The following is a 16,873-nucleotide window of genomic DNA, read 5'->3' on the forward strand; positions in this document are numbered from 1 at the left end:
TGGAAGAATGTCTGCAGATATGAAGGGGAAGGAGTCCCTCAAGTCCACAGGGAAATGCTCTGTGACTACCTAACCTTTGTTAATTGTTTGCATACGTGACTCGTTTTAACCTGTCGGAACAGCAGCGGACATGTCTATTACAGTTTCTAACATGGATAAAGGGAAGTGTCTACATAAGCATCCTGCGGTACAAAAACGTAGGAGACAGCTATTCGGAGGTTCAGATGCTTGCACCCCACAGTGGAGGGCCTGGGTTTATTTCCAGTCCAGCTGCTCATTGTAGGTCATGACAATGTGAACCTGAGGAGGCAGGGGTGATGGATCAAGCGATGAGGTTCCTGTAACGCATGTGGGAGACCTGCATTGTGTTCCTGGTCTGGGCTCCAGTTTTAACTCAGCCCCAGCTGTTGGGAGCACTTGGGAAAGGAACCAGTGAGCGGGCTCTCTCTCTCTCTCTCTCTCTCTCTGCCATCCTCTCAAATACATTTTGAAAAAGTTTTAAAACAGAAGCATAAAAATATAAACTTAAATTCCACTAAAGAAAAGTATATTCCTCTGATAAAGAATAACCAGCAATTTTTGAATTCAGTCAGATAAAATTGCTAGGTTACTAGTCAATCTTTAACTGTGAGAAGAAACAAAATAGACTATCTAACATAGTTTCAGAGATGTGTCTTAGAATATCTCAGATAGTTTCAGAGATGATAAATAGTCACTATATTTCAGAGAAGAAGAAACTTGGATAAAAATCATAAAGGTGTTTGAAATATGAGAGTTGTGGGCTTCCTTCCTCCCTTCCTCCCTCCCTCCCTCCTTCCTCCCTCCCTCCTTCCTCCCTCCCTCCTTCCCTCCTCCTTCCTCCCTCCCTCCTTCCTTCCTCCCTTCCTCCCTCCTCCCTCCCTCCTTCCTCCCTCCCTTCCTTCCTTCCTCCCTCCTTCCTCCCTTCCTCCTTCCTTCCTCCCTCCCTTCCTTCCTTCCTTCCTTCCTTCCTTCCTTCCTTCCTTCCTTCCTCCTTCCCTCCCTCCCTCTCTCTCTTCCTTTCTTGTTTTTCTTTTTAAAGACATCCTTATTTATTTGAAAGTCAGAGCTACAGAGAGACAGAGACAGAGAAAGCAATCATTCATCTTCTGGTACACTCTCCCAGATGGCCACAATGGCCAACGTGGCTCAGGCCAAATCCAGGAGCTTCATCCACACCTCCAACATGGGTGGCGGGACCCAAACACTTGACCCATCTTCTGCTGCTTTCCCAGGCCATTATCAGGGAGCTGGTGTGGGGAGCAACTCGGACTAGACTAAGTTACTGGAATTAAGACTTATTCTATGCATCTGCTCTCCCACAATATGGCGCTGGGAGAGGAGTAAACAGCTTCTACACAGCTGCCTCTCACCAACTTGACAAGCTGCAGGAGCTGATCTTGCTCCTGATTGGAGGAGAGCAGTGTGCTCAGCATGTGGGTAGCAGAGTTGGGATTGGTGGAAGAGGACCATAAAGGAGGAGAGAGACAACATGCACCAGGAACATCCGGATAACATCTGAGCAGCCCCCGAGAGAGCCGGCCGGCGGTGTGCCGCTCCCCCGCGGAAGTGGGGAAAGTGGCAGGGGGAGCCGCCCTTCCACGGAGGTGGAGGGGTCGGCAGCCAACCCAGGAAGGACCAGCAGCAAACCCGGGAAGGGCCGAGCAGACAAAAGAACAGCGCGGGGTCCTGTGTCGTTCCTCCGCGAATGGGGGAGCGACAGCTGGCATCTTAGGCAGGATGGAAATAATTTAAGTTCTGCTCTTGTCTGACTCTCTCCTTGCAATGGAAAATCTTATTTGCATTTTAGTTGCAGAAATCAGTAGCAGAAACATGATACCATTAAGGGATAGCAAGGACTCCAAAAGACAGATACTTGCTGTGATCTGAATGTTTGCCTCCTACCCCCAGGAAATTCATATGTTGAAACCCAGTTAACAATGTGTTGATATCAGCAGGTGGAACGTTTTGAAGTGACTAGATCGTGGGGACAGAAGTCTCAAGATTGGGATCAGCTTCCTTGAAAGGGAACCCAAAAGGAGTTAGCCCTTCTACCGTGTGATGACACCATGAGAAGGCACATCTATGAATCAGAAAGGGGCCCTCCTCAGACATGGGAATCTGTTGGTGCCTTGCTATGGACTCCCCAGCTTCCTGACTGAGAGAAATAAGCGCCTGTGGTTGATAAGCCACCCCTTTCATGGTATTTAGTTATCACAGCCTGAGCAGACTAAAGCGCTAACCAGCGGTTAACACAGATCCCCAGAAAGCAAGTTCTTGAACGAGATGGACCAAGGATTTTAGATAAGCAAGCTCAGTATACTGTGAAGACAGGCATTTTCATTCAGAATGTAGGCGTTTTCTAACACATAGGAATAACAGGGTCAGCCACATCCACATCAGAGATTCTGACAGTAGCCTGCCTAACACAGTTGACATTAGTATTTCCAGGAGTTTCATTTTGGGGGAAGTTCCTGGTATCTGATTCTTGAGGAAAATTCAATGCTTGGGGTAAACACTGAACTTTTGTTGTATTAGGAACTGGTGTAAATTATTAATTTTCTATCATCAGATTTCTTTTTTAACCTATTTATAATGAATAAGATTTTATGTAATCAGTTTGTAATTCAGATAAGACTTGTGATGCTCCCTCTTCTTTAAGATACAGGTGAAATTTTGTAGAGCATATGAATTCCCAAAAGCATGGGCATGCAAAGTTGTTCTCAAGGTTCCTGATGATCTGCACCATGTTCATATTCTCCTGGTCTCCACTAAGCCCTGGCACATTACCTTGTCTTACCATGTCACATTCCTGGCCTTCCTCGACAGCAGTGTGCACATCAGGTCCTGGGGAGCCTTGCAGGATTACTGAAGATCTTAGGGACACTGCCATTGGGCGCAGCTTTCCACCATTTCACTCCATCCTTGCCCATTATAGTCCCTTCCAAGACGTCCTGGAGTCTCAAGTTATTCCACTTGTGTTCTATAATACAAGGGCCTCAGGTTTACCTCCCACATCCAACACTTACAGTAAATATCCTCATCAACAGTATCTTTTCTTCCTAAGAAACAGGGTGCCAGCTACTGAAACAGCAAAATATAGTTTTCTGCAGTCAAAATTACAGTTAAACGGTGTTTCTCATCTTTTTACAAGGCAAATCTTTTCTAAATAATGATTTAAACTGTCCTTCAATTTTATGATTAAAATACACACAATATAATTTACCATTTTAGCTGTAAGTATAAAGTTTGGTGAGATGAGCTATATTCACATTGCTGTGCCGTCATCATCACCATCTCTCTCCAGACCTTTTTCATCTGCCCGCGCTGACTCTCCGTTCGCCCAGCCTCTCCCTCCCTACCTAATTTTCCTCATTTTTGAGGAACAGCCCATTCCTGATTGGAGCCGTGCCAGTGCCAACATTCACTCAACAGCTGGCCATCAGCCTGCCTGACTTTGACCTCTCTCCTCTAACCCACAGCCCTTTCCGCCCCTCCTGCAGCATCTCATGTCTCAGCGGAACACAAAGCCTCCTTTTTGCCAAATAACTTGGTAAGCGCTTGAATCAGGAACACTTCCTGTAACTTCCTGGACGTCCTACTCTTGCCACGTCGACAGCCCTCCATGCTTTTCACGTGGTCTTTCCCAGCCGACCATAGCACTGCACTCCACTCCTTTCAGCCAGAATGCTGAGGTCCTGCCCTATTCTCCAGCACAAACTCGGCAGCTCTGCTTGAATTGAGCCGTATCCTCCTCACAATCATCCCATCAGAGGAAAAACTACAGCATGAATAGAAAGGGCATAAAAGTGCTGCAATGGGCAGACCAGGAAGATCCCGCTATCTCAAATTCTACAGAGCTAGGAATTCACAGAGAAAATGATCAGTGTGCTCTCAGATGACACGATCTCATTTGCAGTGAGGGACTGGCCAGGGTTACAGTTAGGTAGATCAAATAAGTAAAAAAGAAACAGAAGAAAGTGGTAGGAATTATCTCAATAAACTGTACAGTTAAAGGCCAAATGAATGGAAGACATGGGGAAGACAGGAGTCTGAGGAATGTGGTCATTCCAGGTGTCAGGAGAGACTTCTCAGAGAAAGATGGGGGCTAAGGATGTTCACGAAATACTGCACATCAACAAAGAGGCTGAGTGACGACCGGGCACAGAGTGTTTCCAATGATTTGGTGAAGCCTGTGGGGTAATAGCAGACACAAGAATACAAATTGGACACGGTTTTAGCCAGTTAGATCTTGCATCGAAGTGCGTTCTGGAATATTGCTCTGACTATAATCTCTGTGGTTTCAAACCAAATGGACCTATTTGCACTTCTGTGGCTTTGTACATAATATTCCCTCATGACCAAAATTATGATTCCAGAAGCCACATTTCTCCCTGTGGCTCAGATCAAGTGTGGTTGACTGGAAGACTTGGTCCACCATTTAAAACGGAAGCAAATTCTCCCTTCACAGAAGTCCTAAAGCCTTTACCTTGCACTACTGCCAAGAAGTGATTAAATTTCCTTCATTGTCAACAATTGCTTTTTCCTCAAAGCCCCCAAATTCTGTGATGGTGCTATCAGACAAAGTGACAAGTGCAGATGGCACTGCGGTGTGCAATGTAGATGTAAAATAAGGCTTGCTTAAGGCAACCTGCAGATTCAGACAGACGGCATTGAAATGCATGCAAATACCCACCCACAGCTTATCCCACACAGAATGTGCTTGACCAGGCATAGCTCCATGCCTCATGGAATCGTCCACAAAGAGGAGGACCTGTCACCATCTGCCCCACGTATCTGTAGAGTGGTTGGATGTCGAGTGTTTAACATCTACTTGCAGCGGAATATGTGGAGGGAATAGCTAACAGCTTCTCAGCTGGATAAATGGATCTGTCTGGAAATTTGGAGCCTGTGTTACTGGCATCAGCTGAAGGTCTTGATATTCTTTCTTTAAAAGATCCTAATCTGACTGAGCTAACCACCTGCTAAGGAGGAAGATCGAGAACAAAATAAAAGGAGAAGAAAGGCTACTCTCATTGTCCTGTGGGGCTATCTCCAGTTATCATTACAAAATGAGGGAAATTTTCACAATACATATATCTGACTGGAAGACTGACTCAAGAATGTATAAAGAATTCGCATAGGTCATTATAATTTAAAAACTGGGCAAAAAGTTCATAGGAATATCAGTAAAGGATATACACAAATGGACAGTAAGCACATAGAGTGTGTGCAACACCATTAGATGTTGGGGAAATGCACACTGAAATTCTAATGGTAGAATAGTTTCATGCTGATAAATGTGACAGCAAGTGAAATAGACAAATTCCTTGAAAAATACAACTACTACAGCTCAAAATAGAAAATAGAAATATATATAGAAACTTGAAATGTATATTTGTATATACAATTATACACACAACATTGAGTTATTATTTAAATTTTTTCACAAAGCAAACTCTAAGCCCAAATAACTGCAGTAGTGAAGTGCACCAAATTTGAAGAAGAAATAACTATAACTTCTCAAAAAATAGACAAGAAGTGAATATTTCTCATTTTCTTTCTATGAAGTCAACATTTTCTAAAATCAAAGATATTATAGTAAAAGAAAGCTACAGACCAATATGCCTTATGAACATAAATGCAAAAATCCTAAACACAACAGAAGTGAATCAAATTCACAATACAGAACTTGTTCCTAATGTGGGAGTTTTATATTTGAAAATCAATTGTTACAATTCACCATGCTGACAATCTAAAAAACAAAATTGCTATAAATCACCTTAATAAAGAAAATACTTGACCAGACTCAACATTCTGGTAAAAACACTTAGCCATTCATGAATGAGAGGAAATACTTTCAGTTTGATAAAAAGCATCTGTGAATACCACTAACATCATACCTAATAGTGAATGGAGTTCTTTTCCCCTAAGCCTGAGCAGAGTTGAAGGGTATCTGTAAACATCACTTCTATCCCACATCATCCTGAGGGTCCTAGCCAGCCAGATAAGGCAGGGCAAGAACAAATAGCAAGTAGAAGTCAAACATAGATATTAACAATCCTTACACAGGTCACAGATGTTATCAGAGTATATGTGGAAAATCCGAAGGAATGTAAAAAAAAAAAAAAGCTGTTAGAAATAACATGCGTCTAGTTGAGTTTTAGGATGGAAGTTAAATACATACAAAATTAAACTGCTTTTTAGTGTAAGAGCAGTAACAATGGGCACTGGAAATGAAGGGAGTATCATAAGTAATATCATTACAAGTCTAGGCTACTAGGGCAGGTGTTTGACACAGCAGTTAAGACTGTGTGGGATGTCTGCACTCCATATTAGACTGACTGGGTTTGAGTCCTGGCTCCAGTTCCCAATCTCAGCTTCCTGCTGAAGGTCACTCTGGGAGGTGGCACTGATGGCTCGAGTACTTGGGTCCCTGCTACACACATGAGAAACAGAGATGTGGTTCCCTGCTCCTGGCTTTGACCTGGCTGAGCCTCTGTGGTGACCATCTGGGGAGTGCTCTAACAGATACAATCAATCAATCAATCAATCAATCTCTCTCTCTCTCTCTGTCCCTCTATTTCCTCCTGTCTCTTAAATACATACATAAATAAAACATAAATAATATGTTCACCACTCAGGGATAAATTGGACAAAATATATACAGAGGCGACCTGGGTGCTGAGTGGAAGAAGATGGAACAAGGAGGCAGTGTGAAATGGCTCACATCTTGGCTGGGGTGCTGGTGTTGGAGTGTTCTCATTTGTCAAAATGCATATAATTGAATCATTAATATGACACCGCACTGTATTAATTAGAAAAATTCACACACTAACTAAAGTTAGCAACTATTAATGTGTTTGTATTCATGCTTTCCATTGGCACTTTCTGAAATGATTTATGAAAATATAATGCTTATTATCAGATATTCACAGAGCTCAGTTACAAAAGAAGGTCACATCTTCATGGAAATCCAAACAGTGCTGAAACCAGGCCTCCACATACCGGCATCCCTAGGAGACCTGCCTTACAGAGTTCAATCTCCTGATATTACACAGAGCTGCTTGTTGCTTCCAAATCCCCTATCCCTTTAGACTTAACTCAGCAAGGGTTGACCCTCTGCTGGCCGGGATCACTCCAGGGACTCGGCTTCTTCCCAGCTGCCTAGAAAACAGGCTTTGCTTACAGTGGTGAGGGTCAGAGATGGGGGAGATGGGGTGTTTGTCACACCATCCTGTCCCCGGAGCCTGGGCTGTACTTCCCTGGCCTTGGGGGCAGGGCCCCAGCCATTCGCTCAGGCCTTAATGATTCCTCAAGGAAGAAGGACTGTGCTCCAGCACCAGGGCTGATCTGTGGGGGCAACTCCTCAGCAAACCCCCTGGGCCACCATTGCTGCAGCTCTCAACAGCCTTTTCTTTCACAGCCCTTGTCCCCAGATCCACCTGCTGCAGGCTTAAACTACCCTCGTACCTCCTACCCACATACCTCCTACTAGCGTGAGGGCAAATACAAATTCAAGATAAAAACTCCATTCTCCCTGTTGCAAGGAAGACACTTCCCTCCTCTTCTATCTTCCAACCTTTATTTTCTTTCACTCTTTGAAATGTATGCAAATCCCTTTAAAAGCTAAATAATCCTCTACTTGTCAGTTGTAAGATCCAAGCCTGTCTTTATCAGAGCTATTTCTTTGGAAAGATATCATCAAGGAAAATAGTGCCTCTATTCCCAGTTTCTGTGGGTGGGACCCTAACTTAGAAGCCTAATTTAACTTAGGCAGGAGCCTGTCTTAGGATTTGAACTTAACTTAGAGCACGGGTTTCTTGGCTCCACATGGCAAAACTACCTTCTTTTACAATGATGTGAGAAGTTTACTTTCACTGGTTAGCTAACACAGATGAGCTTGACACTTACCAAGTAAATCAGGCATGGACTATGTGAAGAGTGGTGCTGTGGGGACCCTGTGCTGAGATCTGGTTCCTGCACATCCTGTGAACAGAGCACTGTGTCTGCTGGTCTGTGGGGAAGGCTGAGGTGTTTTTTATTATTATTATTTGACAGGCAGAGTTAGTGTGTGAGAGAGAGACAGAGAGAAAGGTCCTCCCTCCGTTGGTTCACCCCCCAAATGGCCACTACGGCCGGTGTGCTACACTGATCCGAAGCTAGGAGCTAGGTGCTTCCCCCGGTCTCCCATGCAGGTGCAGGGCCCAAGCACTTGGGCCATCCTTCACTGCCTTCCCGGGCCACAGCAGAGAGCTGGACTGGAAGAGGACCAACCGGGACTAGAACCCAGCGCCCCTGTGGGATGCGGGTGTGGGGAGCAATCCGGACTAGACTAAGTTACTCGAATTAAGACTTATTCTATGCATCTGCTCTCCCACAATATGGCGCTGGGAGAGAAGTAAACAGCTTCCGCACAGCTGCCTCCAGTTCAACTAATAAACTGTAGGACTTGCTCCTGATTGGAGGAGAGCAGCGTACTCGGCGTGTGGGCAGCCGAGTTGGGATTGGCGGAGGAGGACTATAAAGGAGGAGAGACACGGCATGCACCAGGAACATCTATGGGGAACATCTAAGGGAACCCGTGCAGCCCCCAGAGAGCCGGCCGGCGGTGTGCCGCTCCCCTGCGGAAGTGGGGAATGCGGCCAGGGGGAACTGCCCTTCCACGGAGGTGGAAGGGATAGTAGCCAACCCGGGAAGAACCAGCAGCAAACCCGGGGAGGGCCGAGCAGACGAAAGAACAGCGCAGGGTCCTGTGTCGTTCCTCCACGAAGAGGGGGAGCGACATAATGGTGCCGTGACTCGGATATGAAGCCTAGGCAGGGTCTTGTGTTGCTCCTCCACGAAGAGGGGGAGCGACATGCGGGTGCCGCAGGCGGAGGATTAACCAACTGAGCCACAGGGCCGGCCCCAAGGCTGAGGTTTTGTTCTGTCTTTGTAACCTCTTAGTGGATTGCCTGCGATGCCCATCACAATCTGGTTCAATGATTATTCAGTAATTAAACTGTTCTCTTTCCCCTCTACTTCGTGGAGGTTTTCTGGGTTTGGAGGAGATTGGTGAGAAGATGAAGAGTTGAAAAGAAATAAAGCTCTGTGACTCCCTCCTTTTACGGCCTTCCATCCCAGAACACATGAACACCTCTTAGAACGAGGCTCATGTACCATCCATGTGTCCTGCTTAGCTTCCAGCTCCCCTGCAGTGGAACGTATGAGTCCATGGAGCAAGGACGCCTCTGCAGAAAGTGCTGCTGCATCACTGAAAAGCCACAGTCAGAATACCTACCAACTGTAGAACACTGGCCGTGCCCTGGACATCTTATGCAACGCTGTCATCTCTATGCCACAGATGATGCAACTGGGAATCAACTTAGCCAGAACACGAGGCCCGGAGTGAGGCGAAGGCTCCGCGGTGAGAGGGAATGGGGTTCTTCAGTTAGGGAGATGCGGCTGCTCTTAGAGCCCAAAAGAAAGATGAGACCCTGGGGTACAAGGCGGAGCTGAGAGGAGACCGCGTTGATCCTGAGACAAAAAGAGTTCTCTTCCCGCATGGAGGAAAATCGAGGACTGTTCTTTTCAAAAGGCTGAGCCGGGGGAGCCTTGATGAAGGTGGTCTGGTGAGACAGGGCTCCTCGGCCAGCCCTCGGTCCTGGGGTCACCGTGCCTGTGAGACGGGGCTCCTTGGCCAGCCCTCGGTCCTGGGGTCACCGTGCCTGTGAGACAGGGCTCCTCAGCCGGCCCTCGGTCCTGGGGTCACCGTGCCTGTGAGACAGGGCTCCTCAGCCAGCCCTCGGTCCTGGGGTCACCGTGCCCGTGAGACAGGGCTCCTCAGCCGGCCCTCGGCCCTGGGTCACCGTGCCTGTGAGACGGAGGCTCCTTGGCCAGCCCTTGGTCCTGGGTCACCGTGCCTGTGAGACGGGGGCTCCTCGGCCAGCCGTCAGTGTGGGGTCACCGTGCCTGTGTTTGCACACCTGGGGTGAAGCCTGGTATTGCTTGAGGCACAGCTACCTCACCTGTGTGGCTGCCGTTTCTGTGCAGCCAGGAGCTGCGTGTGGCTGCTCAGCTAAATTGACACACAAGGGTATAAGGAGGGTGGGTTGATGCCAACAGACCCCTCCTAGGAGAGCAGACAGGAGCTGCAACCAGAGCTCTAGGTACAGCTTAACATTGCAGCCTCAGATGAGAGGCTTAGAACTGAGGCCTCCAAGTCCAAGACAGGAGAATCCCATCTGCACTCCAGAGCCCCAGGCAGTAAGAGCCTAGGGCCCATGCATGGAGAGCCAGGCGCCTGGGGTCAGAGGCAAGCTCAGGGCAGGGGTGAAGCCTCCTCCTGCCGCGGGCTGTAAGGTGAAGTGTGGGGGAAGGGACACAGGGAGGGTGAACAGACACCATTTTTTCTGTTGTCCAAGACCTCGCCTTCACTTCTGAGCCTCCTCATTGCTTTGCATGGTTAGGTTGTATGGTCACCCTCAAAGTATGGCAATGTACATCTCCCTTTTTGGCACATTCTGTGTGGTGTTTCTGTGTGCTGGCCCCCACAGCCACTTCTGGAGGATCAGTGATTTGACAGTGTGAAGGTGAGTTTCCCAGGTGGCTCTGGCCATCCCCTGCGTAGTCAAGACCAGTTTTGTTTCTGGGACTCAGGGGGCTCCTTCAATGCAATAACCCATACTTTCCATATGCTGATATGGAGGACTCTTAGTCTACAGAACAAACAAGTGAATAAGTTAGAGAATAGATAAATAGGCATATAATCCAATATAATCCATAGTCTATACTCAACTAGGCCACAACATTGTGCTCCACTTATTTCCCCAATTGACTAATTAAGACCTATCTGCTGTATTAATTGGCGATCAATGAATCCCTTCATGAAGCACTTCCTGTAGCGTGCTCCCTGCCAACTGCTCAAACCCTTGGGTGGCAGTTTCTGAGAAGTCAGTTCTGTTCCCGCACGTCCTGCTGAGAGTGAGAATTCACACCTGTGCGCCTCTGGCTGCCCTGGGACCTGGGTGGCGTCTGCTCTTGCCCAGCTCACGTCCTCTTGCTGACCTGGATCGCAGCTTGCAGGCGTACACCTTCCGGATAGGTTAACGCCGGCGAGACCTCGGAGACACCAGACGCGTTTATCGGCTTTTCAGCTTCCACTTTATTTTTCAGCAGACTCGCGTTACATGTCGCGAACGCCCGCCCTGTTACCGGCATTCATTCACAACTCCTTCATTCACCACTCCCGCTTACTACTGGCGTTCATTCACAGCTCCCGCCTGTTACCGGCGTTCATTCATAACTCCCGCCTGTTACCGGCGTTCATTCACAACTCCGCCTGTTACCGGCGTTCATTCATTACTCTGTCTTTTACCAGCGTTCATTCATTCCTCCGTCTTTTACCAGCGTTCATTCATTCACTCCCGCCCACCGTCCACCTATTTATATATGATTCACGGAAAACATGTTACCAACTAAGTGTGGGAAACATGCAATAACAGGATGCTTAAAGTCAAAACAGGATCTTGCAATTAGCAACGGGCAGGGTGGAAAAAGCCCAGCACTAAACTTCTTTGTGCTTGTACATGTCGGGAGGGGCACAGCTGGCCAGGCTGTCCCATTCCCCGACAGCAGCTGACCTACGAATGAGCTCATTTGCATGAGAAGCCATTGTCCCCCAAACAGCTCCCTGTCCTGGCTGCAGGGTCCTGAGGGGCTTCTGCCCTGCTGTCCCCTGGAACACTGTTTCGGTTCTGGTGTTCAGATCCTGCACCTTATGAAAACCCCACATTTCCTATGGAGGAGGCTTGTCACCCACCACTGAAAGACGGAAGGCATGTTTTGCTAAAGAAACAAAACCAGACAGCAAAAGAGGAGGCAGAGGTTCTTGACGACAATTGTCCCGTCCTCGGGTCAACAGCCACATTCAGCTGTGTCTGTGGACACTTCCTGAAGACCATGGCCCCAGCTGTCTCTGTTTCTATTGACCATTTTGCCCGTTGGAGTTAATGGTTGCCTTTCAGGGGAAGCATCTGCAGCCGCAACCACAATCCTCTCCCACCCCAGGGGTGGGAGGGGCTCTGAGAGCCTGCAGACCCAGGAGGAGCTGTGGAATTTGTGCACGGGCAGGAAGGGACTCTGTAGGGCTGTGGCCAAGCTGCTGGCACACAGATACGTGGCAGAGTCCCCCAGCTGCACAGGCTGGATCGTCAGTGTGGCACGTGTGTCCTCGTGTATGGCAGCTGAGAACCGTTCCTGGAAGAAGTCTGCCTTCTCAGAAGGAGCCTTGTTGTAGAAAGAAATCAGAAACTCCATTCCTTTTTCTGGGGTCTGTCGGTACCAATAGAGGGAAAGATGGCCAGAAATAGGGTCACATTTCAGAACTGTGCTCTGTCCCACCTCTGTGACATCGTGGCTTGGTGTCTGGCTGACTCCAGGTTCCGAGTGTCCTGTGGGGGAGGCAGAGGCCAGAGGGGGAATGAGCAGAAAGTTGAGAATTGTCCTCAGATAAACACAAGATGGGAATGTCCCAAGCACACCCAGGATTCACCTGCTCCCAGGAGACCCAGGATCATCCAGCAGAAGAGGCGGCCGACCATGGCAGAGTGGGGCAGGGCTGAGCCCTTCCTCTGCTGGGACTCTGGAGCTTAGCAGTGAGGGAGGAAACCCTGTTACACCACAGTCTCGGCTGCACCCACACAATCAGCAGCGCCCCCACAGGATGGACGGCTAGAGTGTCATCATGGACAGAAACACCGAAAACCCCAGCATGGCCTTGGTGTCCCTGCATTCAACAACATGGCCAAGAGTTGCCATTGGGAAGCCTGGACTGCCAGACAGCAAGGCCAAGGGTAAGACCACAAGAGGTTAGCCAGGATCCACTCTGCACCCACAGCTAGTAGAGAGCCACACTCCAGAGCTATCAGTCTCTGAACCAGTGATTCAAACTGTTGGAGATAAAGAGACCAAAAAGGGGGAAATAACTCTGTAAATATCAGCGTAGAGAGACAACCTTGGGAGGGGCTGAGCGCTAAGACTCACCAGGACAAGTCAGGATAAGGGACGGAGCGGGAGTGAGAGAGGAATCTTCCATTCCGCATCCTGGACTGATGAGAGCAGACAGGCAAGTCTGTGTCTGTGCAGATGTGGAGCTGTGATCAGGGCTAGGACTCAGGGTCTAGATTGGAGAGGGAAAAAGGGAAAGTAGAGAAGGAGCAAAACAGAATGTAGAATATTGGAACTGGTGAAGATGGAGCAACACACATTTTCAAACCCATTTCTCAAAGGCTGGGTCTCCTGCTATCTTTGGCAGCTGGCTCCTGCCCTCCTGGGGCCCTTTCTTGGAAATCTGTTCCGGGGTCCAGAGCTCAGGGCTGCCTGACCCTGGGTGGCAACAGCACCTCGGTTCCTGGGAAGAGACTCAGACACAGCAGGAGTTGAAGTGTCCTGGGCTGTGCCCTGCCATCTGTGACATTGCACAGTGTGATGCCCTGGCACAGGCATCTGTTTAGAGGATTCCTGTGAACTCTTAGACCAATTCACAGTAAGCTCATTTTCTTTTATGCCAGGAAAAGGCATCTACAGTATCTTGAAACCAAAGTGTTTTTCTTTTTAGCAGTCGACAGAGCAGTTACGTTCCAGTCAAGCAAAACTGACTGTCCAAGTAGGGGCGCAGACTGTAGAGTTGCCACATTGGTTTGCAACTTCTGCTTAGAGTCCTACAGGAACTATTCAGCCGAGCCCTCCATTGCCCTCAAAGCTTCCTGGATTCTTGAGGTTTGTGCACAGGCAGGCGGTGACTTTGCAGGGCTGTGTCTTGGCTGCTGGCACAGAGATACACGGCTGAGTCTCCCGGCTGCAGGTTGGCCAGGTGAAGAAGTAAGCGAGAGTTCTCAGGGCACTCAGGTGAGAAGTGGCTCGGCACAGAATTGTTTTCTACGAGCTCTTTGTAGTTGAAGAGAAACATGAGCTCTGGGGGCTTCGGAGCGTTCTGTTTGTACCAATACATAGCATTATGTCCCAGATGCTGTTCACATTTTAAGGACTTCTTGTTTGCTGTTCCCATGACCAGATGTCTTGGTGTCTGTGTAATCTTAGTGTCCATGGAGACTATGGGGGAAAGAGACAAAACAGAGCTCAAAAGGAATATCAGTTACTGCAGCCAAAGGAAAAAGCATGGACAGCCGACGTGGACCCAGGACTTACCTGTGCCCAGGAGCCCAAGGACCACATAGCAGAGCAGGCTGCAGCCCATGGCAGGGTCAGGTCTATGTTGCGCGTTGTCTAACTGGGACACCCTGGACAAGGGGCTGGGCTCTGTCTCCTCGGCTCTGGTTGGTGGTTGTGCTGGTGATGTCACCATTTCTAACTCTTTCCCCAGCCCCAGGGGATTTTCTTCCTCCTCTACACCTTCTGTAGATTCTGATAGAAGCTGGATTTGAGCTGCTTGGGCTGAGATGACCCGGAAAAGGCAGAGTAAGCAGAGCCAGATTTTTACTCCTCTGACGGTTGCTCTTTAGCTCCTGGCTGCCTGCTCGTTCTATAAATCCGCCTTCAGGCTCGCTCCCATCCAGGACCCCCTATCAGAGAAAGACCATTTCACCATGATGGGATCTTCCTCCCCTGCTCAGTCACACTGAAAAGCACAACTCAAAACCTGTTTCCTTCTGTGCCCGAGCCTGCTGGCCCAGTTTTGCGGAAGGAGGACAACAGGATGACCACAGTCCCTTTCTGGACCAATGCCATCATTTAAAGTATGTGACTGTGATGATAAGTGGGGTGTGCAGAAAGTGTGGGACTCCCTCTTGGCTATCCTGATGGATAGAACTCTACCCAGCCCACACAGGGAGTGGGGGAACACAGCACAGACTTGTGGAGCAGGTAGCACGTTGTCCCCACAGCTTCCTGGCTGGGACAAGAGGTTTGTGCACAGGGAGGCAGTGACTCTGCAAGGCTGTGTCTAGACTGCTGGCACAGAGATACACGGCAGAGTCATCTCGCTCCAGGGACCTGACATGAAGATTTAAATGGGTTTTGTCTGGAGATTCAGGTGAGAAGCGACTTGGGACTGTTTCGTTTAAAATGAGTTCCTTATTATTGTAGCAAAACAAAATCTTCAATGATTTCTTAGACTCCTGCTTATACCAGTACATAGCATTGTAGCCCAGCTTTTGTTCACATTTAATTGTCTTTTTATTTCCGACTTGTGAGATGAGATATTTTGGAGTCTGAAAAACAGCTGTGTCCAAAGGGCCTGCGAAGAAGAGACCAGAATTCAGAAAACTCCTAGAAGGTAGCCCATTGATGTAGACACGGTTAAAGGGCTCAGAGATTCAAGGAGAGTCATGCCACCCGGGCCCAGAACTCACTTGCTCCGAGGAGGCAGAGGGCCACCCAGCAGAGCAGCCTGGGGCCCATGGTAGGGTCAGGGCAGACCAGAACACCCGTGCTGAGGATTCTGCTCCGCCAAAGAGAGGAGACCAGGCTGCAGGCTCAGCTACGCCTCCACTGTCAATGGGTGCTTTGCTTTGTCTGTGATGTCACAGCCTGTCCCCCCATCTTACCGTGTCCTGTAACAGGCTCTCTTCCTTTTCCATGTCTGGCCTTTGCTCCTTTCAAAAGTGTGTTTGGAATTTCTAGAGACCAGTACCTGCCACCTCCTCCCTTCCTCTCCCTTTTGAACTCCACCCTCAGAGTCAGGCTTCCCAACAACAGTGCAGGGCATTCCCACGCAAACATCCACCCCTTAGCGTCTGACTAACGCTCACGACCCCGGCCATTGCAGTTACCGGCAGGAGATGGACTTGAGCTGCAGCCCTGTCGAAGGCATGCCTGGGTGACAGTAAGGAGCAAACTGCTCGTGAGCGGAGGGGACTGTGCTGAAGTCTTGCTCCCTGTGGCACTGTCTGAGGGGCGGAGTGAGGTGGGCTCTGCTGCAAGGAGGCTGCTAGAGAAGAAGTCACTCTTCTTTGTATTGGGAGCCCACCGGCCGTGAGAGAACAGAGCAGCATGGAAAGCAGGGAACATCACGTGCAACGGTTTGCTTCCTTGAGTTGTCTCTGGATCACCCTCCGTCTGAAACAAGCAGAATGAGCGACAGTGACCGCACCAAGTAATGCTTTGCTGTCAGGGGCCTTCCTGGGTACCGTAGGACGTTCAGTCGCATCACCAGCCTCTACCTACACGATGCCTATTATAGCCCCCTACCCCAGTTGTGACCAAAATGTCTTCAAATGTTTCCAAATCTTCCATTAAAGAAAGCACCCTCACTCCCTCCAAGGGTCCTGCTCCTCTATCAGCCTGTCTTCTCCACCCAGCCACAGAGATTGGTAGGGTCACAGCTCCTCCTGGTGGCCAGTGAGGCACAGCACTCAGCCCAGATCCCAGAGCACCCAGCTAAGTAACCAGCTGGTGTAAGACCAGGGACTAAGATCACCAGAAAAGCGTCTGATTTCAAAATGAGATTTTGTGTTTTATCTAACACAGAACTAGCACTATGAATACAACAGTGAACGGCAGAAAAACGACCCCTGTCCATCCAGGAGCTTCAAGTGCACTTTATTGGGTAGAGCCATTGAATGACCACTCAGTGCCAAGCGTGAATGAGACAACACATGGATTCTCTCACTTTCATGGTGCTTACATGAGTGTAAAAAGAAATGAACGGTTGCCTGGAATAGGGATAGAAAATGCATGTCACATCGAGGCCAGGAATACAATCAGTATTATTACACAGAAACCCAGTCCGCCATCTGTAAAACAATGAGCTTCAGTAAGCAATTGACAACACTCTGTCCACCTCTAAGATTCTAAGAGCATCACCAGGCACAGCCCTGGGTGTGGGCCTTATTCATCCAGCATCCCTTGTACC

General features: G+C 48.7%; 1 long non-coding RNA gene and 1 gene segment (V, D, J or C); both read right to left on the bottom strand.

The window, feature by feature from the left end:
* Positions 1 to 8,585: 8,585 nt before the first annotated feature.
* On the bottom strand, positions 8,586 to 13,759 carry LOC149127639 (uncharacterized). 2 transcript variants are annotated; one of them, XR_016231815.1, is made up of 3 exons: positions 13,045 to 13,759; positions 12,554 to 12,649; positions 8,586 to 12,452 (listed from the first exon to the last, which is right to left on the bottom strand). It is a non-coding gene; the product is annotated as an uncharacterized LOC149127639 (long non-coding RNA). The 2 variants fall into 2 exon arrangements; XR_016231814.1 differs by lacking the exon at positions 12,554 to 12,649.
* Positions 13,757 to 14,365, bottom strand: LOC108175653 (T cell receptor beta variable 4-2-like). The segment is given in 2 exon segments: positions 13,757 to 14,112; positions 14,209 to 14,365. Coding segments are annotated over 2 exon segments (513 nt in total).
* Positions 14,366 to 16,873: the final 2,508 nt, after the last annotated feature.

The sequence above is a fragment of the Oryctolagus cuniculus genome, chromosome 3, assembly GCF_051225735.1.
Source record: "Oryctolagus cuniculus isolate XC-2025 breed Fujian yellow rabbit chromosome 3, ASM5122573v1, whole genome shotgun sequence".
NCBI classification, from domain to species: Eukaryota; Metazoa; Chordata; class Mammalia; order Lagomorpha; family Leporidae; genus Oryctolagus; species Oryctolagus cuniculus.